Consider the following 27,741-nt stretch of genomic DNA (forward strand, 5'->3'; position numbering starts at 1 on the left):
GTGACCCTAGGCAAGTCATTTAACCTGTTAGCCTTAATCCTTTGGAGAAGGAAATGGCAATCCACTCCAGTATCAGTCAAGAAAGCTCCACATGAGATCTCAAAGATTACTGAACAACAATATCTCATTAACTATTATCTGGCCCTTATCTTCTTCGATTAACGTTTGATGAATGGGGGGAGGAAAATTAATTGATTCATCTGGACATGTCCTGACAAATTCCCCACATCTCTCTCTCCCTCTCTGTCTCTCTCCCTCCCTCTCCCTTTCTCCTTCTCTCCCTCTATCATTCTCTCTTTCCCCCCTCCCTCCCCCCCCAGCCTTTTTTCTCCCTCTCTCCCTCCCTCTCCCTCCTTCCCTCCATGAAAAGTAAGGGAATTTAATTCCATGACTTCTGACTTCCATTCTAGTTCTAAATCTATGAGAGTATAAAACTTGTGATGGCTGACTAGTAGGTCTTAGCACAATGTTTGTGGCTCTCAGGAGTTTCCCCTGCCCTTTGCTCTTTGTTTGGGCCAATGTGTATCTTTTTTGTGTGTGGATTCACTCATCTGTGTCTTCAGGGCTGGGGGTGGAGAGAGAAAGGAAGGCAAGGACCAATTTCAGAGCAATTTCTATCCCAGGGTGGGGCCTGGAATGCTAATTAGACATTTGCTAACAACAACCCAGGCTTATGCTTCTAAGAACCCACCTTTATCTCTTCTGGGCTAAGGAGGGATCTGGTGAAGTCCAGGACAAAAAGTTCCCTGATGGAGGAGTGAGGTAAGAGGGGGTGGTATCCTTAATGAGAGGCCTAGAGCTTTAGGTTCAAAGGCTTTAGGACCTGCTAGACCAGTGGTGTTAGATCCTTACAGGCCAAGTTATTGACTTGTGGACCTCCTCAGGGGCCTTACAGCCTTGCCAGCAGCTAGTTCATAAGATCTGGAGCCAGCTTGTTTCAATGAGACTAAGAAATAGCATTGGCGCTCTTGGGACAATAGGGTCTTTGCCAACCTTACCACACACAAAAATGGCCACCGGGTTTGTTGCACAAGGTCTGGCATATAATAGGTGCTTAATAAATGCTTATTGATGGATCAGTTGATCAACTGGGGTTTGAGAAAGTGTGGGTGAGGGATCTGACCCTAGATTGTGTCCTGTTGTTAATGAAAGAACAAAACTTGGGCTCTATAAGGGTTTCTAGAGACAGCATCTGAGAATGTTTAGATAGTTCTAGTGCCTACTTCTGGTGGAGGAACTTGTCCTGGAAAGCAGTGATTTTTATTTTTTATTTTTTAAATTTTTTTTATTTTTTTAGTGAGGCAATTGGGGTTAAGTGACTTGCCCAGGGTCACACAGCTAGTAAGTGTTAAGTGTGGGAGGCCAAATTTGAACTCAGGTACTCCTGACTCCAGGGCCGGTACTCTATCCACTGTGCCACCTAGCTGCCCCTTAGCCAGGGTTCTTAACTTGGAGTCCATGAACTTGTTTTTGTTTTAAAATTTTGAAAACTATTTCAATATAATTTTTTTCCATTGTGATCCTAAGTGTTTCATCTCATACATTAAAAAAATATTCTGAGAAGGGGTATGCAAACCTCACCAGTCTGACAAGGGAGGCTGTCACACCATCAAGGTAAAGAACTCCTGTCAAGGTAAAGAACTCCTGTTAAGGAATCTAGCCAAGGCAAGGAAGATGGATCCAGTTCAAAACATCTGAAAGGCAGGAGGGCACTCATACAAGTAAATACAAAGTATTTACAAAATAAATGTTTGAGCAGGTGTTGAATGTTTACTTGTTAGGGATGCTTGGTTTTATTAAGGCATTTATTATTGAGGCTTCTGCTTTGGGGTCTTTGTTACAAAGGGGATTTCTGCCCTGAGCAGGTTTGGCTAGAGTGCCTACCTCTCAGATCCTTTCTAACTAAGAGCCTCTGGACTCCATAGTTCTTCAGGTGGTTATTTCTGGTTGTTAAAGGACCCTTAGCAATTTATGATGCACATAATTTCCTAGGCCTAGGGAATACGTTCTTTTCTTTTAGTACATGTATTAGATGAGAGAATTCACATCCAAAGGTACTTGGGATTCCAAGTACTTAAGGGAATATGCTAGGTTGTTTGTGCCTGGGACAGCCTTAGCCTTCTCTCCTTCAAATGGCCTTGTCTCTGCTGGATTGAAGGAAGAGCACAGGTCATGTTTCTGGTACAGTGTAGGTTATACCATTAGGCTTCTGTCTTCAAATTACCCTGTTGGGAATCTCGTTTGTACATGCTTCTTTAGAGCTGAGACTTTTTTTTTGTTTTTGTTTTTTGGTGAGGCAATTGGGGTTAAGTGACTTTCCCAGGGTCACACAGCTAGTAAGGGTTAAGTGTCTGAGGTTGGATTTGAACTCAGGTCCTCCTGAATCCAGGGCCGGTGCTCTTATCCACTACGCCACCTAGCTGCCCCAGTCTAATCCATTTGGAATTTAATTGTACCATCCTGTTCAGAAACACATTCATATTCACTCAAATCACTCATATGTGAAACACATTAATTTCTGTTGCCTCTAGAATAAAATATAAATATAAGAACTTCTGGAAGCACATAGAGACTCATAGTAAAATGATGATTTTATCACTTGAAAGGACCTCAGTGGCCATCTAGTCCAGGCCCCCATTTTACAGATGAATAAACTGAGGCAGACAGCGGTTAAGTAACTTGCCCAGAATCACACACTTAATAAGTGTGAAAGGCAGGATTAGAACTTGGGTCTTTCTTAACTCCCAAGTCCATCCTTCTCTCTACCAGGTCTGTCTGATTATCCATCCCTAGTTTTTTTTTTGTTTTTTTTTTCCCTTTTTATTTTATTTATTTATTTATTTATTTTTTACATATAAGGTATTTTATTTTTTCCGTTACATGTAAAGATAGTTCTCAACTTTTGTTTATACAAGCTTTACAATTTCAGATTTTTCTCCCTCCCTCCCCTCCCTCCCCCCCTCCCCTAGACAGCAGGTAATCTGATATAGGTTATATCTATATATCTATATATCATATCCATATCCATATAGATAGATAGATATATACACACATATATATATATACACATAATAACATTAATCCTATGTCTGCATTAATCCTGTTACAAGAGAAAAAATCAGAGCAGTGATGCAAAACCTCAAAATAGAAAAAAAAACAATAGCACCCAAAACAAAAGAAACAGTATAGTTCAAGCAGCATCTATACTCCACAGTTCTTTTTCTTTTTTTCTTGGATTTGGAGATCCTCTTCTATCATGAGTTCCCTGGAACTCTTCTGTACCATTGCATTGGTGAGAAGAATATAGTCCATCACAGTAGGTCAACACTCAATGTTGATGATACTGTGTACAATGTTCTTCTGGTTCTGCTCATCTCACTCATCATCAGCTCACGTAAGACCCTCCAGGTTTCTCTGAACTCCTCCTGCTCATCATTTCTTACAGCACAATAGTATTCCATTGTATTCATATACCACAACTTGTCCAGCCATTCCCCAATTGATGGACACCCCCTCAACTTCCAATTCCTTGCTACCACATAAAGAGCAGCTATAAATATTTTTGTACATGTGGGTCCCTTTCCCCCTTCCAATGATTTCTTTGGGAAAAAGACCTAAAAGTGGAATTGCTGGGTCAAAGGGTATGCACAGCTTTATTGCCCTTTGGGCATAATTCCAAATTGCTCTCCAGAATGGTTGGATCAGTTCACAGCTCCACCAACAATGCATTAGTGTTGCAATTTTCCCACAGCTTCTCCAACATTTACCATCCCTAGTTTTAACATCTCCTTGTTTTTTCTGGGATTTCTAACACCACAATTTTGCTTCTTAAATAAAACTATTATCCTTTATCTTCTGCCAAATCAGTTCTGCTCAGAGAAAATCGAAGTGAATCGGAAACTGCAAATTAACAAAACCCCGGGCATTCTTCTAATTGCACCATCTTCTAGGGCCATCTTGGTATTTCATGTTCCATTCTTCTAGTCAGGGAACAAACAGATCTGTTGTCTCTTTCTCCCTGTTTCTGGGTTTTCATTATGTTGCCTACAACTTGTTCTTAATTTCATTCAATTCAACAAAATTTATTAAGTGCCCATTGTGCTCAGTGCATCATACTATGATTAAGGCCTGGGATTAATTGACAGGCACTAAAGGTTTGAGTTAGAAAAATTAAAACTTGAGTTATTTTTCCAGAAGTTGATAACTAATTGGTTCGAGGTGACAAAGGTAAAGATTAACAGTTGCTATACCTTCACACACACACACACAAATCACAGCTCAGGTGATCAGCTTCCCCTCCGAAAACTTCACTGCTGCTTCCAATAGCTAACACTCTCCCTCTGGAAAATTTATATAATTTTATACATCCATTGTATTTATTTATCTTTGCACATCTCCCTCTCGCCTTGCCCTACCTCTCAGGAGAATTTAATAAGATCCCCAAGAGCCTCAACTGTTCTGTTTTGTCATCTCCTCGGTTCCAAGCAAATTGCCTTTCTCATAGTAGGCATCCATTAAATGTTTGTTGAATTCATGTTGAAGTTCATTGATGGAGAAATCTGGGCAGTGATGAGCAACAATGCAAAATCACTATGTGGTATAGGCATTTTGATCCTGGCAAACTGAGAAGAAGGCTCTGGTATTCCACCGAAACATCTTCAAATGGTGGTGGAGCCCCAGGCTCTTTAGATACCCTCGTTTCAGTATTAAAGTGACCTTCTGCAAGCACATGTGCTCTAAAAGCATAGTTTCTCAATTTAGCATCATCTAGAGAAACCCAATGGACTTTTTCCTGGGGATTGAGACTGAACTTGTGATTTTACTGATATAGGGAACTCTGGTGAGGAAACTCCTGACAATGAAAGACAGAACCTTCCCTGCTACTTATAGTGTTAGGGAGTTGCCTAGAGCCCCTAGGAGGGTAAGTGACTTACCCAGGCTCACACAGCTAGTATGTGTCAGTCAGGATTTAAACCCAGGCCGCCTAGCTCCGAGGCTTGCTCTATCAGCCATGCGGAACAGCAAGATGGTGCAGTAGATGGAGCACTGGCCCTGGAGTCAGGAGGACCTGAGTTCAGATGTGGCCTTAGACACTTGACACTACCTGTGTGACCCTGGGCAAGTCACTTAACCCCAATTGCCTCAAACATCTGGGGCCATCTTCGTCGTTCTGATCATGTATCTTGCCGCTGGACTCAGATGGCTCTGGAGGAGAGAGTGAAGTTGGTGACCTTGCACAGCTTTCCCTCTCTTAAATCCAATTCATTGCAAGTCATGACATCACCTCCCAATGTCATGGTCCTCTTTGAGAATGAAGGACAAAGAACAACAACAACAACAACAACAACAATCAGTGATGTTGTCTCTGTGAGTCTAGTCATCTACTGTCAATATTGTTTCCCCTCTTCGGAGTCTTCCATGCTTCTCACCCTTCATTCATACATGAAGTTAAATGGTTAAAACCAACAGACTCTTCAGTAATTTCTCTGAAAGTCAATAAGTCCATATGTGACAACTTGTCAGTACAGTTATTGCCTTTGGGCTGGATTAACTCTTTCCAATCGTCTTTTTGTAGTTATTGAGCAGGTGAGATTGGAACCACATTGAAATCATATCATATGAGGAACATTTGGACTTAAGTGCTTAGCCTCACTGAATTTCCATATCTACTTCATAAGCTCTAAAGTGGGTGGATTTATACCTGTCCGTAAAGATCTTTAAGGAGATTCTTCTCTCCTCCCCAGTCACTTCCAGTTTTATTTCCCTTCCCCCAGTAAAGCTGTTGATAGGCTACATGGCCCTAACTCTCTTTCTCTCCTTTTTTTCCCCTGCTCCCCTCCCCTGTCAGACAAAGCTGCTGACCCAGTACGTGCTGAGTTTGGCAAAGTATGATCAGAATTATGACATCCGAGACCGAGCCCGCTTTACCCGTCAGCTCATTGTCCCCTCGGAGCAGGGAGGTACCCTCAGTCGTCATGCAAAGAAACTCTTCTTGGCTCCCAAGCCTGCTCCTGTCCTGGAGTCATCCTTCAAAGGTAAGACCCTGAAGAGAAGGGGATGGGGAAGGGGGAAGGTCAGGTTTTCTCACAGGAAATGACTGAGATCATATCTCTCATGGGACATGTCTTCAATAATGCAGCTCCCTCTCCTCTGCACAGCACCTCCAGTTCCCAGTGCCCCAGGGTACAGCTCTCCCTCCCCCACTTCCGCTGGGGTACAACCCTCCCCTTTGCAATGGGGTACAGGCATCCCCAAATTTAACAAACCCTCTAATTGGTAAAGCTTTCCTTCATGACCCCCTCCATCATGCCAATGGACTTCCTGGTGAAATGCTTCAGTCCCAGGGTGGCTCCTGAGATACACCTTGTCTTTTCATTTAGGGACCGGCCTTCCTACTTCCCTTTAGGCTTATTTCGGATTGGTCCTCTCTCCTTCCTGCCTTTTTTGAATCAGGGAATAATTTTCCATCTTCTTTCCTACTCTCCTATTCTAGAAGCAAGCACCCAGCCCTTAGAGTTTTCAACGCACTTTTCAACTCATGACAGTGGGAAATAGATAGGAGTTACCCAACAAACAAGGAGAAAGTTACAGACCTGCACAAAGTCTCAGAAGTTTCACGATACAGCAGTTTCTTGGAATGTTGATAGAGCTCAGCCATCCTGTGTCTCAGCTTTTCTAGCACAACCTTTAGCTATGTGATATTTCTTTGTCCTTTAGAGTTTCCAAGCCTGACTTCTTTTATTTCTGTAACTGATGTTTAGAACCCATTCTCGGAGGAGGGCTGCATCCTAGGCTCCCCAATACCTTGTTTTCTCCAAGACCCTTTGGGTCAGTAGATATTTTCATCTATGATTTTGGTTCTTGACTAGACAAAGGACTGCAATAATATTTATGCAGATGCTATATTGCCCAGGGAAGATTATGCTATGCTTCCCCCTTCACCCCAAACCACTCTCGGATATGTTCCTCCTTCCCACACCACTGTTTACTACAACCCATGTCCATCCCTCTCTGGGGGACTCCTCTCTCCACCAACAAACCCTTTCTTCATGTAGAGGGACACAGACAGGAAAGGGGTCCAGTGTCCATAGCTGGCTCCAACTCTGTTCTTCCTGGATCTTCTACCTCTCTCCATCTCAGCTCCCTGGCAAACCAGGCTTCCCTTTCCCTATTGGGAAATATTACTAAGAAACTAAGGTCAATGGGACAAAGTCACCAGAGTAAACAGAAGAAGAGTTGCCAATTACAGGGTTCTGCATTGATATGGATATGACAACCTGAGAGAGGAAGCAGGGAAAGGTAGGCAGGGTCATGCCTTTCTATTGGAGGCAACCAGGCTCATAGCCTCAAGAGCAGGCTGAAACCTTTCTTGGGAAGGATTGGCATAGCTCCCCAGTAAGTCACCAAACATTTAAGCTCTTTCTATGTGCTAGGCACCGTGCTAAACTCTGAGGATACAAAGAAAGACCAAAAAAGAGCATACATTCTAATGGAGGATACAATGTGTAAATAGGTAAGTCCATACAAGGCATATATAGAGTAGATGGAAAGTAATCTAAAAGAGAAAGCATTAGTAGCTTGGAGGACCTGGAAGACCCTCCTGCACAAAGTGGGCTTTGAGCTGAATCTTAAAGGAAACCAGGGAAACAAATGGCTGGAGATGGGAGGGCAGGACATTCCAGGCACAGGAAAGACCGAGTGCAGCCACTGGGATGGAAAACTGAGTGTCATGTTTAAGGAGCTGCAAGTATGCCAGTGTAGCTGGATCCTTGAGTGCAGAGAGGGAAGGAAAGTGTGAGGAGCCTTGGAAATACGGGAGGGGAACTGGTTATAAAGACATTTATATGCCAAACAGAGGATTCCTCTATGTTTGATCTCGGAGAAAACAGAGATGCTGAAGCTCACTGAGGGCTTTGTGACCGAGAGTCCTTGTCAGACTTGGGCTTTAGGGAAATCATCAGTGATTTCTCTATGGATCAAGTGATTAAAAAATAAATCTATCAGGCACTGGGAGATGCTGGTTGATTTTTGATTAACTCCTTTTATTTGCTCTGAAGGGTAATGGTCTATGGTGAAGATAGGGATGTTAAAAAATAAAAGGCAAAACCAATTTTTAAAAAAAAATTCATTGGCAGCTGAGGATGGATTAGAATAGGGAGAGGCTTGAATCAGGAAGACCATTTTGAAGGTTATTGTAACAATCTAGGTGAGAAGTGAAGGTTTGAACTAAGGATGTGGGTGTATAAATTTTGTTTGTCCTTCTTTCTTGAAGAGGACCATGACATTGGGAGGCGATGTCATGATGTGCACTGAATTAGATGAGTGAGGAAGGGCTGTGCAAGATCACCAACCTCACTCTGTCCTCCAGGGCCATCTAGGTCCTGTGGCAAGATATATATCAGGATGACTGGAGATGGCCCCAAATGATCAAGGCAATTGGGGTTAAGTGACTTGCCCAGGGTCACACAACTAGTAAGTGTCTCAGGTGAGATTTGAACTCAGGTCCTCCCAACTTCAGGGCCAATGTTCTATCCACTGTGCCACCTAACTGCCTCTGGGTGTGTGAATAGCAAGAAGGGATGTTCATGGGAGATTTCTGAGGCTAGATACAACAAGATCTGACAATAGATATGATAATGGGGTGAGTGAGAGTAAAGATTCCAAGATGATACTGAGATTGCAAGTCTGGGTGAGCCGGAGGATAGTTGGGCCTTTTATAGTAAAGGGAAGCTCCCAAGAGGTGAGGTTTGGGAGGGGAAAATAAAGTTTTCAGTTTGAGACACCTGTGGTACATCCATTTTTGGACACCTGGATCCAAGAGGCAGCTCAGGGAGGAAATTGGATTGGATATATTGAACTGGGAACCATCTGCATTGAGATAGTCATGCATGGAACCTGTGGGGACTAATGAGATCACCAAGTAAGGTAGTATAGAGGGAAAAGGGAAGAGGGCCTGGGGCAGAACTTTGGGGAATCCCGTGGTGGCACCACACAGGGAGTATGGCATGGATGAAGAGACAGCACAGGAGACTGAAAAGGGGGAGTAGATAGATAGGAGAGCTGGGAGAGAGCAGTGTCATGAAAGCCTAGAGGACGGAGTATCAAGGAGGAAGAGGTGGTTGGCAGTGTCAGATACATCGGAGAAATTGTAAAGGTTCAGGACTGAGAAAATGCCTTTGGAACTGACAAGGGAGAGGTGAAGAGTAACTTTGGAGGGAGCAGTTTCAGTTGAATGATGAGACTAAAAACCAGATAGCAGAAGGTTTAGAAAGAGAGGAGGAAGTAGAGGTCCTAAGTGTAGGTGACTCTCTCAAGGACTTTAGGTATGAATAGGAAAAGAGACAGAGAATGATATAGGGTGATAACTGGTACAGATAGTTGAACCAAGTGAGCTTTTTAAGAAAGGGGGAGACTGGGGGCAGCTAGGTGGAGCAGTGGATAGAGCATCGGCCCTGGAGTCAGGATTTCCTGAGTTCGAATCCGGCCTCAGACACGTAACACTTGCTAGCTGTGTGACCCTGGGTAAGTCACTTAACCCCAATTGCCTCACTAAAAAAAGGCGGGGGGAGACTTGGCCATATTTATAGGCAGCAGGGAAGGAATCAGTAGATAGGGAGAGACTGAAGATACGCTGTACCCTAGTCTGGCCTCCTGGTTGTTCTATGAATAATACACCCCACCTTTCAGCTCCAGGTATTTTCTCTGCCTATTCTCCATTCCTGCAATGCTCTCCCTCCTCATCTCCACCTACTGTCTTCCCTGGGTGCCATTAAGACCCAGCTAGGGGGCAACTAGGTGGCACAGTGGATAGAGCACCGGCCCTGGAGTCAGGAGTACCTGAGTTCAAATCCGGCCTCAGACACTTAACACTAGCTGTGTGACCCTGGGCAAGTCACTTAACTCCAATTGCCTCACTAAAAAAAAAAAAGAAAAAAAAAGACCCAGCTCAGAACCCCACTTTCTACAGGAAGCCTTTCCCAAACCCTCTTGATTCTGGTGCCTTCCTTCTTTTAATTATTTCCTATTTATCCCGTATATAGCTCTTTTTCACATATCTGTTAGCTTGTTGTCTCCCCCACTAGACTGTGAGCTCCTTGAGGGGAGGGACTATCTTCTGACTCTTTTTGCATCTCTGGGGCTAATCACAGTGCCTGGCACATATTAGGTGCTTAATAAATGTTTGCTGACTAACGGAAGGACTCACTAGTCTTCTCGTGGCTCCCGTGTCATCCCTCTTGCCTTGGCTGTAACATACTTCTGCTCTGAATCAGTCTTTGACCCCTCCTTGCCCCTGCTTCTTCCCTAGTCCCTGAATGAGGGAGGCCTTTCCCTCTTGCTCCACCGAAGTCCCTCCTAGGATTCCAGGCCATAAAGCATTGACCTTGTAGCTCTCTTTTTTCCACTCTCTTAGAAGGATTTATGGATCTAGGCTCTCAAGACCTATTTTAGGTCTAATCCATTTCTCTTCGTCCTGTTCAGCTAGCCTGAAGCATATTCATTAAGCTATTTTTGAGGTTGTTTCTGCTATTTAATGAAACCTGGCTTCCTCACTGCTTGTTCTGTATTCCTGTCTGAGCCTAGACTCTCCAATGGCCACGAGTTCTTAATGGTGGCCATCTTCTTTCCTTTCAGCCTTTCTGAATCAAGTAAGCGTCTTCCAACAACAGACAGGAATCCCCCTGGTGTTTTTTTTTTTTTCATTTTAATGCCTAGACTCCCTGTTTGTTCATAAAAGAGAGACTGTCTAACTGATCATTTACAGAACAGAAGTGGCAGGTATGCCTTGAGCCCAATGAGTGATCAACCCCGCTAGCTCAGCTTCCCAGCTATACCCACCACCCTGGCTTGCCTTTAATTACTCAGCCATTCAGATATTCCTACAGAAGGGGCGTAAATTTCCCAAAGTCCCATAATTCCATTCATACAGTATGTGATGCACAGTACACACTGATTAAAACTACCTAGACGGGGCAGCTAGGTGGCACCGTGGATAGAGCACCGGCCCTGGAATCAGGAGTACCTGAATCCAAATCTGGCTTCAAACACTTAACACTTACTAGCTGTGTGACCCTGGGCAAGTCACTTAACCCCAATTGCCTCACTAAAAAACAAAAACAAAAAAACAAAAAAACAAAAACTACATAGACATCATTCCAACAAAGCAAGAAGATGGTTGGTTTTAATCATCCTCTGATGGGGGTATGTGTTTTCCTTGCAAAGTCCCCCATGATATGTCCCTCCCCTAGAGCCATAACTAGGAATATTTTTACCTGGGGGAATATAGTTGGGGGCAGGGGGCATATTAAGGCATCCATGGTGCACAGGACAATCCAACCATGGCTTATAGCTGTGTCCGGAGAGGGGATGTCCCTGGCATTCATACACCTCCTTTAGGTGTTTGAGGCAGGAAGGGAAGTGCTGGGAGAGAGGTTTCACAGTGACAGAACCTCTGGAGAGTTGACCCAGGGGCATTTAGGCTACTTGGGATGGCAGAAGACCTTAAAGTGAGAGAGGAAGCAGTGCCTACCCTCCCCCCAGCCCATGCTCTTGTCCTGGGGCAAAGCCTTGTGCTAGTTATAGTTTTCTTTCTTCTCAACCTTTCCCACCCCCAGTGTGAATGCTTCCCCTCAAATCCCATTACAGTAACAATCTTCCTGAACACTTCCCCCATGGCCTCCTTCCCCTTTCTCTGTATTCATATGGTATGACCCTCTATCCCAAATATCTCCCCATGCCATGCCCTTGCCCATTAAATTCCCCTACAGTGTATCCTTCTTCCTAACAATGATCTAAGAAACCAACATCATCACCTATCCCCCTAGTAAGCTCAGACTTTCCCCTAGAAATAAGAAAATTTGGGGTAGGGCTCAGTGTGCCACCTCTGGGTCTTGAGACCTTTACTTAGAAATCTCCTGGAAGGGGGGGGCAGCTAGATGGCGCAGTGGTTAAAGCACCGGCCCTGGATTCAGGAGTACCTGAGTTCAAATTCGGCCTCAGACACTTGACTCTTACTAGCTGTGTGACCCTGGGCAAGTCACTTAACCCCCATTGCCTGCAAAAAAAAAAAAAAAGAAAGAAAAGAAATCTCCTGAACAATATAAGCAACCCTTTGAAAAAACCACCAAATATTAACCATTTTTAGCCTTGCTCCCTGTCCATTTTCACAGCGTCACACCCCCCCCCCGACTTTTACCACCCCTCTGCCCCTCATAGATCGTGACCACTTCCAGCTTGGCTCATTGTCTCACCTGCTTAATGCCAAGGCCACCGGCTACCAAGAACTCCCAGACTGGCCTGAGGAAGCTCCTGACCCATCCGTCCGGAATGTAGAGGTGATTGGGAAGGTGGATGGGGAGTGGGAAGGGATCAAGAAGGCTGAATGAAGGGACAGGAGTGAAGGGGCACATGAGGGTGGTTCAGGAGGAAGCAGAGGGGTGGGACCAAACACAAGCTTGTCTTGGTCATTGGATACAAAACATAACCCATCCTCTTGGTGGTGTGGGGGGGGGGGGCGGGTTTTGGGAGTGGGGAGGAAATCTAACCCATTGGCCTCTATGGTGCTTGGGTCATGACATGGACAACACCAGGTCAAAACGATGCTGAGCCCTTCAGGTCACACTCTTGGGTTCTGTGATTTCTCTTAAGCTCCCTTATCCATCTGATCCCTTCAAAGTCTGTCCAATTCCTGTCCCTTTCTGGTCCCCTAAATCTCCCCAGACCCTTTTTGACTCTTCTTCCTCCTCCCCTGTCATGCCAGAGTCCACCAGTGTCTCCGGGACTCCCCAAACCTTGAAGCCTGTTCAGAATAGGCCTGAACCTTTTCCTCAGGGTATTCATTCCAGGGCTTTAGGGGCATTCTGGCTCATTCCTTCCTTCCTTATTGCCACAACTCTGTGCTTTGAGATGCAAATTCACATTCTCCAGAGCAACTTGTAGCTCTGGAGTACAGTTGTGCCGTCTTCCCCCTTCCGGGCTATTCCTTAAGCACAAAGCCTTTCCAGGTTTTCTAAAGATTTTTACTACTACACTGCAGGGGAATAGGTAGGAGGTAAACAAATGGGGCAAGTTCAGAGTTACAGTCACAGCGATCCAAAGGTCCCCTTTAGCTTGCAATCAGATCATACCAAATGCCCTTGGACCTCTAGTAGGTTTCTACAGTTACTTCCTAGTCGAATTTTGCTATGACTTCTTCCTGGGCCCCCTCCTGGAGAGCCCTAGGATTCCCTGCTCCTTGACTTTGAAACTGCCACCATCCATTTATCTCCAGGAAGACTTAAACTATAAGATAAGAACAGTTTCCCAGCTTCCCCTCTTGTACCTAAAGCCCTTTGAGGTATTTCTAAGAGTTTTATTGCTTGCAACAACAGGGGACCAGAGCTTTCAAGGAGTCTCACAAATCTCACAATGGAAACTGTTCCTGGTGTTGACTGGCGCCTAAATGCAGCGGGGCCTTGCTATATCTCTTAGCTTCAATGAGCTCCAACAAACCTTGACAAACTATTATCTTTCTGAGCTCCTGTGATCCCCATGCAACCCTTCGTACCCATTGAATTCTCTGAAGTCCAGACCCTCCTCCCCTTTGCAGTGAGACCCTTTGGGTCCAACAGACGGTAATGTGAGGGCTGACACAGTCAATAGTCACGTCAGTTTCAGAGGGAAGCTCAGGTAGTTGTCGGTTCTTCAAGGGCATCTCTTATTCATATATCTTCATACATCCATGTCCTATCATGTCAGAAGACTGGAGTTTTCAAAAGGCCATGCAGAACAGACGTATAAAGTAAGGGCCTTTGACCAGATTATTTGGTTTAGAGCCAACAGGACTCTAAGAACAGGGAGCCCTGGGTTTGGAAGTATAGGATCCAGATTCAATTCCTGGCCCTGCGTGACCTTGGGAAAGTCACTTAACTTTTATAGGCTTCCGTTTCCTTGATTGTACAAAGAGAGGGTTGGATCAGATGACTTCTTAAGTTCCCTCCCACTTCTGAATCTATAATCATTTACTTCAGCTCCCTCATTTCCCCATAAAGAAAATGAGGCCCAGAGGGGCTAAGTGACCAATGTCACAGAGTTAGCAGGGCAGAGCCAGGATTCAAACCCAGAGCCTCTGACTCCAAATCTAGAGGTTATCCTATCATAGCACACCAAGATGTCAGATTCTAAGTCATTCAGTATATTTCCAAGAAATCCTGAGAACCTTCTATGTTCAAGGCACTATGCTAGGTGCTATGACAACAAAGATGAATGCCATGATCCCTTCCCTTAAACCCTTCTAGCCAAGGGGGAGAGATAAGATATAAACACAAATAAGCATTTAAAAAAATGAACACAACAAATATATAGGAAGAGATGTGAGCAGTCCAGTCAGTCAATAAACATTTATTAAATGTTTACTACATGTTCCAGGTACTGTGCTAAGAGCTGGGGATAGAAAGAAAGGCAAAAGACAGTCTTTGCCTTCATGTAGCTCACAATCTAATGGGGAAGACACCATGCAATTATGTACAGACAAGATATAGGCAGAATAAGTTGGATCTAATCAACAGAGGGAAGTTAGCATTAAAGAGGAATAAATTAAAGAGGACTTCTTATAGAAGGTAGGATTTTATCTGGGACTTGAAGAAAGCCCAGAGATGAAGATAAGGAAGGAGATCATTCTAGGAATGGGAGAGAGCCAGCGAGAGTCAGGAGATGGAGAGATCCAGGAGGCTAGCATCACTGTATTGAAGACTATTGGGGTGGGGGGTGGGGAATGTAAGGTATAAGAAGACTGGAAAGGGGGTTCAAGTTATGAAGGCCTTTAAATGTCTTCCATGTACTATGAGAATTCATTGTGGGGAAAGATAACTTCTAGCTAAGGTGATGCAAGAAGGCTTCGTGGAGGGGGATGGGATTTGAGTTGAACTTTAAAAAGACTGGTAGAATTTGAAAAGGTAGAGATGTAGAGGGGTCAGGAAAGGATAGGGAGTATGGTGGAATGGGTGTGGCACTCAATTTGGAGTCAAGAAGACCTGGGCACAAATTCTGCCCCAGATATATACTAGCTGTGTGACATTGGAGGAGTCCTTTAACCTTGCCGTACCTCTGGTTCCTCATCTGAGAAAGGAGGGGGGTTGGACTCAATGCCTCAAATGTTCCTTCCAGTTCGAAATCTGCAATCCTATGACCCCCTAGGTGCAAGGAAAGGTGTGAGCAAAGTCACAGAAGTGAGAAGGTGCTGAATGTGTTCAGGAGGTGACAAGTACTATCTGCTTTTTTGGGAATTAATAGATTAGGGAAATGTCAGCAATGTGCTATATCTGGATTTCAGCAAGACATTTTGACAATCTTTCATGATATCCTTGTGGACAAAGATGGGCAAATGGAAACTAGATAATAGAATTAAGTGACAGACGCTCCCCAAAGAGTAGCCATTAATAGATATGTGGAAAGACTCTGTCCTTGGCCCTGTGCTAGTCAATGTTTTTATCCCTGACTTTGAATAGAGACATAGAAGTTTTTCTTATCAGTTCTACAAATGACACAAGTTGGGAGGAAGAAGCACTATATTCCATGGCAGCTAGAATGATGAGCAGAATCTAAGATGAAATTTCATGGGCATCATGATGTAAAGTCCTGCATTTATAGATTTGCTGGGGTGGGCGAGGTTAAGCCACTGAAAAGTACAGAATGGAAGCAATGGGCCTAGAGAAAACACACCAAAAAGATGCTGGGGCTTTTTTGAATTGCAAGTACAGCGATGGGTGGGTGTGAGACACCTTGGAGCTCAGTGGAACGATAGTTGGTTAGTTGGTTGATGCAGTCCACTTGCACAAAGAAACCATTACACCAAGAATACACTTGATCCTATCTGAGCAATTTGTGTTCGGGTCATTGATGTCCAATGGATCTTTTCATCCCCTCTTGAAAGGGACAAGGAGTCATTTCATCAAAGCCCCTAATTTTTCCCAAATGCTTCTCAACCCACAGGAGGAGGATCTATCCCTGATTGAAACCCGCATGGGTCTGTTGGGCGACTATACCCAGGTCCCTTTGGTGTGCAGTGTTCCCCCATCCCTCATCCTCCCCACCATGTACAGTGCCCCATTTTTGTTCCTCTGTGTACAGTGTTCTCCTTTCTCCCTGCATGTGCATTCATCCCATTCATAGGCATTCCTTTTCTACATGTACATAGTATCCTTCCTCTCTGATTGGTATGCAGTGGCTCCCTCTTCTCCCCCACCTATTAGATCCTATGTCACATCCTCCTACCTCCAAAAAAGGAAGCAGATCTGGCCTTACTCTTTTTTTTTTTTAGTGAGGCAATTGGGGTTAAGTGACTTGCCCAGAGTCACACAGCTAGTAAGTGTTAAGTGTCTGAGGCCAGATTTGAACTCAGGTCCTCCTGACTCCAGGGCCGGTGCTCTATCCACTGTGCCACCTAGCTGCCCTGGCCTTACTCTTAATCTGGTTTAAAAGGATGTCAAGAAGAAACCCTAATGAAGAGACAGGTAGAGGGAGGGGAAGAACAGGCTGCAATTAGCTTTTTCTTGTCTCTCTTTAAACTCCTCTCTTTGTTCCTCACCTGCCCAGGTTCCTGAATGGACCAAGTGCTCTAACCGGGAGAAAAGAAAGGAGAAGGAGAAACCATTTTACTCAGACTCTGAGGGAGAGTCAGGACCCACAGAGTCAGCAGATAGTGGTGAGCATGGAATGAACCCCCCCCAACAAGAGTATCCCACAGCATAGTATGTCCCCCCATCCGTGTATGCAAAGTGTGTTTCTACAAATGCACAGCGATTACCTTAGTATGTCCATGTTTAACTGTGGGAATATTTATGTGTATGTCTGTCTGGGTGCATCTATTCTATAGTATGCATGTATCTTTTCATGGGCACATGTGTGTATGTATGTGTGTGCATAAGTCTGAGCCCTCATGGGTGACCATGTGTCCCATATCCTATAGACACATGCACACTGAAGTGTATATTGAATTTGTCTGTCTTGTGTGTTTCTGTGTCTTTATCCATTACAATGTGTCTTGGGGCTATAGATGTGTCTCTGTGTACATCTGTGCATTTCAGAATGCAGGCTTGTGCACCTATTGATTCATGTCTATGTGACTGCATGTATATGTGTATGATGGTGTGTATGGGTTGTGTGGTTTGAGCAGGTCAGGAAACCGGGCTTTTAGGCTTCACTGAAAGAACCTGGGCTTAAGGAATTACTTCAGTCTACAAGTGTTATTGCTTGAACCCTGGGCCCAGGAAGCCTGGCCAGGAGCTGAGCAGTCACAGAGCCCGGCCCTGACCTGGCCCTGACCCAGCCCTCCACCACAGACCCCGAGTCTGTGAGCGAGTCTGAAAGCAAAAGCAGCAATGAGAGTGGCTCTGGAACCAGCAGTGATGAAGACGATGAAGAGGACGAGAGTGACGAGCAGGAGGCAGATGAGAAGAAAAAAGGGAGAAGAGGCGGCCAGGAGGCCTCCAGGGAGAGCGCAGAGAGGTGATTTGTGGGGCCCTTCTCAGACCAGAAAGTATGTCAAAGGTCATATGTTAGGGTCTGTGACCAGATAGCTGGCAGCAACCTGGGGAAGGGACCATTAATAAAGTAATGGGGGGGCAGCTAGGTGGTGTAGTGGATAAAGCACTGGCCCTGGATTCAGGAGGACTTGAGTTCAAACCCATCCTCAGACACTTGACACTTACTAGCTGCGTGACTCTGGGCAAGTTACTTAACCCTCATTGCCCCACAAAAAAGCCCCCCAAAACAAAAAACAAACAAAAAACCTCAAAGCACAGCTCATAGCCACAGAGCTGAAAGAGACTTTCAGATCATCTAGTCTCATAAGCCCATTCTTGCCTTGATTTGAAGCCCTGCTTACTTGTGCTTTAGGCTAGGAAGTATATACCCAGGCCAGCCACTGCCCAAAGATAATAGAGGCCAGAGATGATTCTGGTCAATAGCTAGCACCTCCTTAATGGAGGCTTCAGACTCCTCTGGTTAAGTTTGTTGAGTGAGCAATTCCCCAAATCCAGAGTTAATCTTGGGTCAAGTAGCAATACAGGATCTTTGAATGATGTTTGAGTCTATTGGAGGAAACTCTGTAGAGAAGCTGAAATGACCTTTGACCTAAGTTTCTGAGCTCTGTCTATATCCTTCATCTTTACTACATTTGGCATCAATCTAGACCTGTCTTCCTCCCAGTTACAAGCTGTGGCACTTGGCTAAGCAGGAAATCTGTCCATCTGCTCATCCCAGATAAAGCTTAAGAGTCTATTTTGGGATAGTTGACCAAGTCTAGGTTCCCTGCTGCTGGGAGGATTGAAGGGCTACCCTGTAGGGACTTCATGGCCATTCCTTGAGTGGACTCTTATTTGAGAGGCATGCAGGGTGTTTAGCCCCAGGATGTTGGCAGAAGCAGAGTATAGCATGGGGAGAGCTTTTCTAAGAAAGGGAAGGGCCGAGGGGAAGTGGAAGGAAAGGTGAGTGCAGGGCCCTTGAAACAACAATAACAGTAATAATTATAATAGATATTTTTACAGGCATTAGGATTTACACAGGGTTTTACATACATTGTCTCATGCCATAAAAGGCTAAGCTGAAGGAACTAGGGGTGGTTTTCCTGAAGAAAAGACAGGAGACATGATAATAGTGTTCAAGTCCTTAAAAGATTAACATGTGTGGGGCAGCTAGGTGACGCAGTGGATAGAGCACCGGCCCTGGATTCAGGAGGACCTGAGTTCAAATCTGTCCTCAGACACTTAACACTTACTAGCTGTGTGACCCTGGGCAAGTCACTTAACCCCAATTGCCTCAAAAAAAAAGATTAACATGTGGAATAGTCTGAAACTTTTTCTGCTTGGCTGCAGAGGACAGAACTGAGGGACAGAGAAGTTACAGGAAGGTAGATTTTGGCTCAATATGAGGAAAAGCTTCTTTAGCAATTTAAGTTATTTGAAAAGTGACATAACATACTTTGGGAGATTGTGGGCTCCTGTTGACTAGAAGACTTCAAGGAGATGCCGGGTGATGACTTGTTGGGAATCTTCGTATAGGTTTTAGAAAAGTGGTCTGGGTGATTGCTGAAGTCTCTTCCATTTCTGAGAGTCTTTGACTCTGTGAAAGTGCCAATGGCCAAACTGGATAAGGAGTCCAGGAAAAGCCTTCTTTTGCTGTTTCAAAAGGCAGAATTTAGGGGGTCATGAGCTCTGGAAATATGATTTTGAGCCCTTCTACCCTTCCAGTGACCAGAGTGAAGAGGAGCAGGAGAAAAAGGTCAAGAGGAAGAAGAAGCCACACGAAAGGAAAGAGACATCTGAGTCCTCAGAGGAGGAGGGAAGTGCTTCAGACAGCAGTTCATCAGAATCTGAGTCAGCATCTGAGTCTGAGGAGGAGGAGGAAGAGGACCACACCGAGCCTGAAACTTGGAGAAGAAAGACAGTAAGGACAAGGGGTTGGGGAGAGGGAGAAAGGTCGGGGGTGGGGGAGATACAGCCTATTCTGGTAGGGAGTTAAACACGCAGGACTGGCTGGGGTGTTGTCCTCTGCCTTCTTCAGGCAGAGACTGCAGTGTGTTCCCCTTCCCTCTTTCTACCTTCTGCTCAGCCTCCAACTAGCAAGACACCCCCCAAACCCAAGGAGATCTCCCTGCTTGACCTGGAGGACTGTGAGTAGGGAAGTTGGTTGTTGGGGGGAGGTATGATGGAGTGGAGAAGTGGCTAGGTGGCACAGTGTATAAAGCTCTGGCCCTGGATTCAGGAGGACCTGAGTTCAAATCCAGCTTCAGACACTTGACACTTACTAGCTGTGTGACCCTGGGCAAGTCACTTAACCCTCATTGGCCCACAAAAATAGAAAATAAAATAAAATAAAAAGAAATCATTGGATTTTTCCCATAATGGGAGCTGCAAGTAAATGATTTTGCTAAATGTGTGGGTCGGGGGCAGCGAGATGGCACAGTGAATAAAGCACCGGCCCTGGATTCAGGAGGACCTGAGTTCAAATCCAACTTCAGACACTTGATACTTACTATCTGTGTGACCCTGGGCAAGTCACTTGACCCCCATTTCCCCACAAAAACAAAAAAAACAAAAAATAAATGTGTGAGTCCATGAATAGCTTAAGGCTGAGCAGTGGATTACACACAGAGGGTGAAGTTGTCTTGAGACTTTGAGGCCCCAGTTCTGGGGAATACTGTCTAGCCATATCTGGGAGAAGGTCCAGGCCCTGTGTAGCCTCTGTATGGAGGTTACCAATTCCTAATCTTTTTCTGGGAGTTAGCATAGTACAACTTCTATTCATTAATATCTGGGTTGGGATTAAATCCTAGCCTCTGTCCAAGGATCCCAATCTTGTTTAGTATCTCTCCAGCTTCTGCCTATGGGTTCGAAGAGCCTTCTGTCCAGCCCCTATCTCTGGGCCAATGAGTCCTATCAGTGACTGACCTCTTGCTGAATAGGTCCTGTTCAAAGCTAGCCAGCCTACCTGGATCTGTTGAAGGTTCACTGTCCATGGTGCTGAACCATACTCTGAGACTAAATCTCATTTCTCTCCCCTCCCTAGTTCCTTCTTCAGGGATATCCCATTCCTTCCCTTCCCTCCTCCCCTCCCATAGGCCCTCTTTATGAACTGCTCCCCATCTCCCCCACAGTTACTCCCCCCAGCATTCAGCCAGTATCCCCACCAAGGGTCGTCTCCAACAGCTTAGTCACCGATCTGGAAGGCTTGACACTCACTGACTCTTCATTGACACCTTCGGTGAGAGTGGGAACCCTGAAAAAAACAAGGCATGGGGGGATGGATGAAGAATAGGGAGTTACTATCCATTTCTGAATCCCTAAGTGACGGGGACAAGGATAGGGGAGTGGGCAGGGGTCTGATGTGTTGTCCTATTGTACTAATCAATTTCTTCTTTCTCCATTTCCCTCCATCTGGCCTGATTCTCTCTGTACCCTTTCCTTCTCTGGTCTCTCCTGTACCCACCTTTATGCTCTATCCCTACTCCTACACTTTCCTCTTCTCCCCCTTCTCCTGCCCACCCACCCACAGCTGCTCAGTCCTGTAATGGGCCCTGGAAAGCGGCAGGAGCTGCTACACCGTGTGGCAGGGGAAGGGCTGTCTGTTGAGTATGTATTCAGCCGACAGACCTTCCCTGGAGACCCACACATGGTATCTGTATGCATCTACTTCTCCAATAGCTCAGATACCCCTGTGAAGGGCCTACATGTGGGAGTGCCCCATCAGCAGTCTGGCATACGCATCCAAGAGTTCCCTGAGATTGGTGAGGGTGGAAATAGGGGAAATGGGGGGAGGGTATCCTTGATAGCCTCATAGCCATTCACCAGAGACTTGCTTACTCCATTTACTAAATCTATGTCCCATGTCCATTTAAATCCCCTTGTGTGTCTGTATTTTTATTGAGGATTATGAGCTTCTCAAGGTCAGGGACAAGAGCCATCAATTCACTTGGTACAGTGCCCGAGATATGCAATGTCCATAATCAGTGATGCTTCCTACAGACTAAGACCAACACCCATGGTATTGTCTCCATATTATGCCTAAACACACGGTGATGGGGGCAAATGATTCTGAAGGCAAACCAGGAAGATGTTGCCTGGTACAATAGTGCCCTGAGAATGCTGTTTGGCAAAAACAGCCTCGTGTAGGCAATGCCTAGGAGTTAGTACCTGGCACGGAGAGTGCTTAGTAAGACAGTGCTTAGTAAAGATGGCAACAGCACAGACTATGCAGATATAGACTATACCCTGAAGACCATGCCTGGCACCAAAAATGTCTAGCTTAGACACAGATGATGCTTGACATAGATAATGTCCAGTACAAATGGTGCCTGGTACAGAAAGATAGTGACCAATATACAAACGTCCAGAAGATGGTGCTCTGAACAGATGGTGCCCATGTATATTGTGCCTAGAGGATAGTACCTGACATAAACAGTGCCAGTATGGAAATTTTTTTTTTGAAATTTGTTAACTATAGATGGGGCCAGTAGAGATGATTCCTGTGATCTTGCTTGCTTTGGGGATGGTCTATATTTGAGACTGGAGATAAGTAGGTAAAGGGGTGATGAGGTAGAAAGATGAGGCGGAGCAGGAACAAAGTGATGGGGAAGGAAGGCTTTTTCTTGGGCAAAGAGGATTCTTTCTTAGGGAGAGAAGACTCTTAGGGAACAGGAAGGCAAGGAAGAAAGAAAAAAGAAAGGGAAGAGAAATCCTTGGTTAGTCTTAGTACTCCATTGAGGTTAGTGGTAGGGAAGGAGGCAAAAACCAAAGAAATAATGGTCTCAGCTCTATTGGAACTGAATGGGGCCCAAAGATCAGGTTCGCTGGAGTGGGATGGTGACAATAGATTTACCCCATTCTGTATCACAGAATCCCTGGCACCTGGTGATTCAGTCACAGCCATCATGGGCATCAACTTCTCGGACTCCACCCAGGCAGCCACCTTCCAGCTATGGTATGTGTTCTTTGTAGATCCCAGGAAGCCCTGGTCGAGGGAGGTTGGGTTCTCTCCTGGAGTGGAAGTGGAAGAAGGAGAAAAGACCCCAAGATCTAGTGGCTGTAGAATGCAGCCTCAATTCCTGGGACCCACCTCCCAACACAACCTCATTTCCTAGGGCCTAACCGTGATGCCCAGACCCAGCCCTTTGGAATTCTATTGGATAAGATTCAGCCCTTGTCAGGAAGGAAGGGTTTGGTATTGTTGGCCTTACTTTCTTACTTTCCTCCAGCACTCAAACCCGACAGTTCTATGTCTCCATCCAGCCACCAGTGGGGGAGCTGATGGCCCCTGTGTTTATGAGTGAAAATGAATTCAAGAAGGAGCAGGGTGAGTCCTCAGGAAAGTCGAAAATCCCAGGGCCCCTCATCATCCCTCTACAAGGCCACAATGTTATTGGCTAAATTCTATATCCTACCAGTCAGTTACTTGTTTATAACCATGGAAAGAGCTCTGGGCTGGGCAGATTGGGGATTTCGATCTCACCTTCTAAACATGGCTGGTCTGATGGGATAAGACTCAGTTCCAAGTCACAGAGGTTCTGAATGAGCCTAGGTGCCAGGTTCTCCCCCGCCTTGCCCCACTAATACCAATTCTTTAACTTGTGGGCCCACAGCGAAGCTGACAGGAATGAGTGAAATCACAGAGAAGTTGACCCTTCCAGACACGTGCCCAAATGACCATATTATTGTCCAGAAGGTGACTGCCACAGCCAATCTTGGCCGGATACCCTGTGGGGCTCCTGATGAATACAGGTGAACCAGGACCCTAACTAGGAGGGGAGGGACTCCAAGAAGAAGGTAGAGGGACTCTTAGGGAATATGGGGTTCTAATGAGGGACTGGTTGTGGTGGGGAAGGACATGGAGAGAGTACTTTGACTCTGTGTGGGTAGAAGACACCCCCTAACCAATGACATAAGTGACAGCCCCCTCCCTATTTAGTGATGGGTTTTTTTTGTTTGGGGGGGTTGGTTTGTTTGGGGTTTTTTTGCACTGGGCAGTGAGGGTTAAGTGTTTTGCCCAGGGTCACACAGCTAAAAAGTGTCAAGTGTCTGAGGCCGGATTTGAACCCAGGTCCTCCTGAATCCAGGGCCAGTGCTTTATCCACTGCACCACCTAGCTGCCCCCCTCCCTATTTAGAACTGGGATATCATGGGCATCTCACCCACCTTCCTTCTGGATCTACTCAGGTTTCCTCTGGACTCCTTCTCCCTTATTCTCTCTAATTATTACTGTTATTCCTCTTTTACCCCAAGGTTTGCTGGAAGAACGCTGACTAGTGGAAGCCTGGTTCTGCTAACCCTGGATGCACGAGTGGGTGGAGCTGCTCAGCTAACAGTCAACAGTGAGAAGATGGTGATAGGCACCATGTTGGTGAAGGATGTGATCCAGGCCTTGACACAGTGATTCTATGCACCTGCCGTTGGTGCCTGCCTCAATAGCTTCTCCCCTTGCCCCTTGCCCTTTGCCCAATCCATGATGCATTGACCCCTTTTACTGCCCCTATCAAATCCCCGCCCAAAGCTGCAGACTAGGCCCTGAAACAATCTCCTTCCTCAACAGCTATCCTCTGTTAGTTTCACACACACACACACATCCTTGGTGAGGGACTCACCTCGTTATCTACCTTCACTGTCCTTCCCAAGGGAGTCCTTAAGGGTGGGGAGGGAGAGGAGGGAGTGGCAGCAGCTTGCTCAGTGCCTCCCCTAGCCCAATATCCTTTATTTACTTATGGAGAACCTCAATAAAGCTGCCCCCTTCACCTATCACTTCATTCTGGGCTCTTCTGGAAGTGATTGTAGAAGAGGTACATAGGCTGGGGCAGGTCCTACAGGAGCAATCATTACTGAACCTATCAAGTGACCATTATAAGAACTTTCTCACACAGCTCTGAGGAGAAGGCAGGGCTGGCTCTAGTCAAGCAGAAATGGATCATAGGATACTGTCCCATGTCTGATACCATAGCAGCTACTCTGCTGTAAAAATAGCTTGCCTGAGAGATGGAAAGGATGAAGGGAGCCCTAGGGAACTTTTGGATGAGGACACATGGACCAGGGCATGTGAACTAATTCTTCAAGGGGTACCAGCCTAAAAAGCAGGAGGAGAAATCATATAGTAGCTGGAGAAGCAAGACGACGATGTAAGAGAGAATGGAGGAGAATCCAGCAATCCTGCTGGAGAAGGAAGGAGAGACTCTCCCCATTTCTGGTGTAGACAGGCCTGGGGAATAAAGGGGCAAAGTAGGAGAAGGCAGAAGGGAACCAAGGGATAGTGAAGTGAGGAGATCAACCCTCCAGCCTCTTCAAGATTCTTCTAAGACTAGGGGCAGCTAGGTGGCGCAGTGGATAAGAGCACCAGCCCTGGAGTCAGGAGGGCCTGAGTTCAAATCCTGCCTCAGACACTTAACAGTTAGCTGTGTGACCCTGGGCAAGTCACTTAACCCCAATTGCCTCATTTTTAAAAAATTTTTAAAAAATCTTCTAAGACTGCACTGCAGCTTCATCTTAGGCTTTCCACTTCATCTCACATTTCTCTGTAGTTACCTGTAGTGAACATCTCTCAATCATCCAAAAGGAGTTGGCGTGTTTAAGGGGCAGTAGGCAAAAGGTTTTAGGTTAGGATTGCGTTCCTGGTCCATTGTTGGCACTAGTCCCTAGCTGCAAGTGTAGGGTAGTTGTTGCTGAAAGAGAAAAAAGAACAGTCTATGCTATTGCTGGAGTACAGAAAAAAAAATTACTCCTGGTCCAGGACCCCAAGGCTATGGGGTGGGAAGACTATGCCTTCAAGACCTTCTTTTGTAAAAGAAAAAAAGGAAGATAATTAAATATGATAGGAGGCAGCTAGGTGCCACAGTGGATAAAGCATCGGCCCTGGATTCAGGAGGACCTGAGTTCAAATATGACCTCAGACACTTGACACTTACTAGCTGTGTGACCCTGGGCAAGTCACTTAACCCCCACTGCCCTGCAAAAAAAAAAATGATATACATACATCAAAGAGCCCCGAGTTCCCTCTGAAATATAGATGAATGTTATTTCAATCCTCTGTGTAATGGGGGGTTCAACATTATTATGTACATGTTCTTCAACCAACTGTGTACTATACCTATGTACAGGGTGATCTGAAAGGACCTTTGTGTGAAAAAGAAGGTAGTGGGGAAACTGAATGTAAGGCTTTGTAACAAAAGAAGAGGAAGCCTGAATCCCTACTCTAAACACATGAGTGTAGGAGATACCACAGCACACATAGGGATCATAGACTTGGAGCTATACAGGATCTTAGAGGTCATATAGCCCAACTCCCTGATTTTATGGATGATGAGGTAAAGCCCAAACTACAAAGGTTAAGTCACGTGCCCAAAGTTAAACAGGCACCTATCATTTGATCCTACAAACAACCCTGTGAGATAGGTGCCATTATTATCCTCATTTTTAAGTTGAGAAAACTGAGGCAAAGGTTATGTATATATTCCCTCCAATGGTGCAAATTGACTAGCCTGGGTCACACAGCTAGTAAGTGTTTGAGGCTGTATTTCTGCTTGGGTCTTCCTGACTTCAGGCCCAGTACTTTATCCACTGTACCATTTAGCTGCCAGAGATTTAAATCCAGGTCATTTTACTCTAAATCTAGGGCTCTTTCCACTGGGATATGAAGCCAAATGTAGGCCTTTAGTAGACCCCAGGGTGAGTGGGGATGGGTGCTAAGACAAGGAACCAAGATTAATTTAAACTCCTGTTTAATACTAGGGTCAGTTTTGACCGTGAGACTGTAATTTTCCCCTTGGTTGTTGGTTTAGCTTCCACTGCTAACTTGGGAGTCTTTAGAAAACCTCAAAAGGACTTATGTTTGCTTTAGGAACAAAAGTCATTCTGAGAGTGACCTCCCATCCTGCTGTAGCCAGAGGAAGTGGCAAACCCTAGTCAGAAGCAACTGATTATATTAGGACAACAGGCTCTGCCAACCATGAAGGAAGAAAAGGGAAGCAACCCAGAAACCCATTCAAACCTGATGCAAAAGTTCTTGGCATTGACACTAGCAATGGGTCCATGGCCCTAGAACCAGCGTGGGACCTCAAGCTATTGGGGCATCATAGAGGATTATATCTGAGATACAAAATAGCCAACTCAAGAAGTAGAAACGTTAGCCCAGAGGGTGAGAGCAAGAGCTCCAAGGATAGGCAAGTCAGTAACAAAGTAGGCCAAATGGGTAGCCTGTTTAGAGTAACTGAGTAATCCAGGAAGTCTGTTTAGGTTGGAACTAATCCCAAAGTGCAAGGAACAGCCCACAGGGTTCTCCAAGACATAGCTGGAATATATATCCATGGCAATCTGGCTGGAGAATGTTTTCTGAATATGCTGTGTGCCCCCAGAGCTTAGATATTGGTTACCACTACAGGGAGTATGTATCCTCTAGCCTCACACCTTCTTGTCCCCGTGCCACACTGTCCTGTCCTCCTGTAACCCCAGTACCCAATATGCTCCAGCTCTCTTAACATTCCCTGGGTACCGATATTACTCCATATGGGCGATCTCCATTATGCATCACTCTTGTACCTCTTTGACAATATCTTAAATGCTCTCTGATGAGCAGTCCTCCAGTAATAATTCACTATAGCCTATTTGTGTCTGCATTGCCTCTATCCATTGCTTCTTTGGGTGACCTTAAACCTAAAACTTCTTCAAAAACTGTGATATTTCATAATTTGCAGCCATGTATAGGAGGGAAGAGGGAACTAAGCATTTATTAAGTGCCTACTATGTGCCAAGCACTGTGTTAAGAAGCACTTTGCTATTATCTCATTTGAACCTCACACAACTATCCCAGGAAGTAGGGGCTATTATCCCATTTTGCAGTTGAGGAAACCAGGGCGGAAAGAGGTTAAGTGACTTGTCCAGGGTCACATAGCTAGTAAATGTCTGGGGGCAGATTTCAACTCAGGTCTTCCTGACTCCAGACCTGGCATGCTATCCACTGCATCATCTAGCTGTGTAGTATCACCAGAAGAATATTGTTGTTTAAAACATAAGGCTATGGGGGCAGCTAGGTGGCACAGTAGATAGAGCACCGGCCCTGGAGTCAGGAGGACCTGAGTTCAAATCTGGCCTCAGACACTTAACACTTACTACCTGTGTGACCCTGGGCAAGTCACTTAACCCCAATTGCCTCACTAAAAAACAAAAAATAAAAAAAAAACATAAGGCTATGGAGATAAACAGCACACATTCTCCAAAAGCTGCTGTTCTACTG

The 27,741-nt window shown here is 45.3% G+C and overlaps 1 protein-coding gene across 2 annotated transcripts in view; it reads left to right on the forward strand.

The window, feature by feature from the left end:
* The window catches only part of AP3B2 (adaptor related protein complex 3 subunit beta 2), a 60,266-nt gene extending 32,882 nt beyond the window's left edge, over positions 1-27,384 (forward strand). The window contains exons 15-26 of one of the 2 annotated variants that reach the window (XM_043987737.1): positions 5,849-6,035; positions 12,214-12,332; positions 16,570-16,678; positions 17,316-17,481; positions 19,224-19,419; positions 19,585-19,645; positions 20,630-20,736; positions 21,028-21,259; positions 22,368-22,452; positions 22,727-22,824; positions 23,111-23,249; positions 23,751-27,383. In XM_043987737.1, the coding sequence (XP_043843672.1) occupies positions 5,849-6,035; positions 12,214-12,332; positions 16,570-16,678; positions 17,316-17,481; positions 19,224-19,419; positions 19,585-19,645; positions 20,630-20,736; positions 21,028-21,259; positions 22,368-22,452; positions 22,727-22,824; positions 23,111-23,249; positions 23,751-23,901 (1,650 nt within the window). In that variant the 3' untranslated portion in view covers positions 23,902-27,383. Of the gene's footprint in view, positions 1-5,848; positions 6,036-12,213; positions 12,333-16,569; positions 16,679-17,315; positions 17,482-19,223; positions 19,420-19,584; positions 19,646-20,629; positions 20,737-21,027; positions 21,260-22,367; positions 22,453-22,726; positions 22,825-23,110; positions 23,250-23,750 lie in introns of both variants that reach the window. The other variant, XM_043987738.1, reaches the window with a different exon arrangement.
* The last annotated feature ends 357 nt before the right edge of the window (positions 27,385-27,741 follow it).

The sequence above is a fragment of the Dromiciops gliroides genome, chromosome 2 (genome assembly GCF_019393635.1).
Source record: "Dromiciops gliroides isolate mDroGli1 chromosome 2, mDroGli1.pri, whole genome shotgun sequence".
Classification (NCBI taxonomy): domain Eukaryota; kingdom Metazoa; phylum Chordata; class Mammalia; order Microbiotheria; family Microbiotheriidae; genus Dromiciops; species Dromiciops gliroides.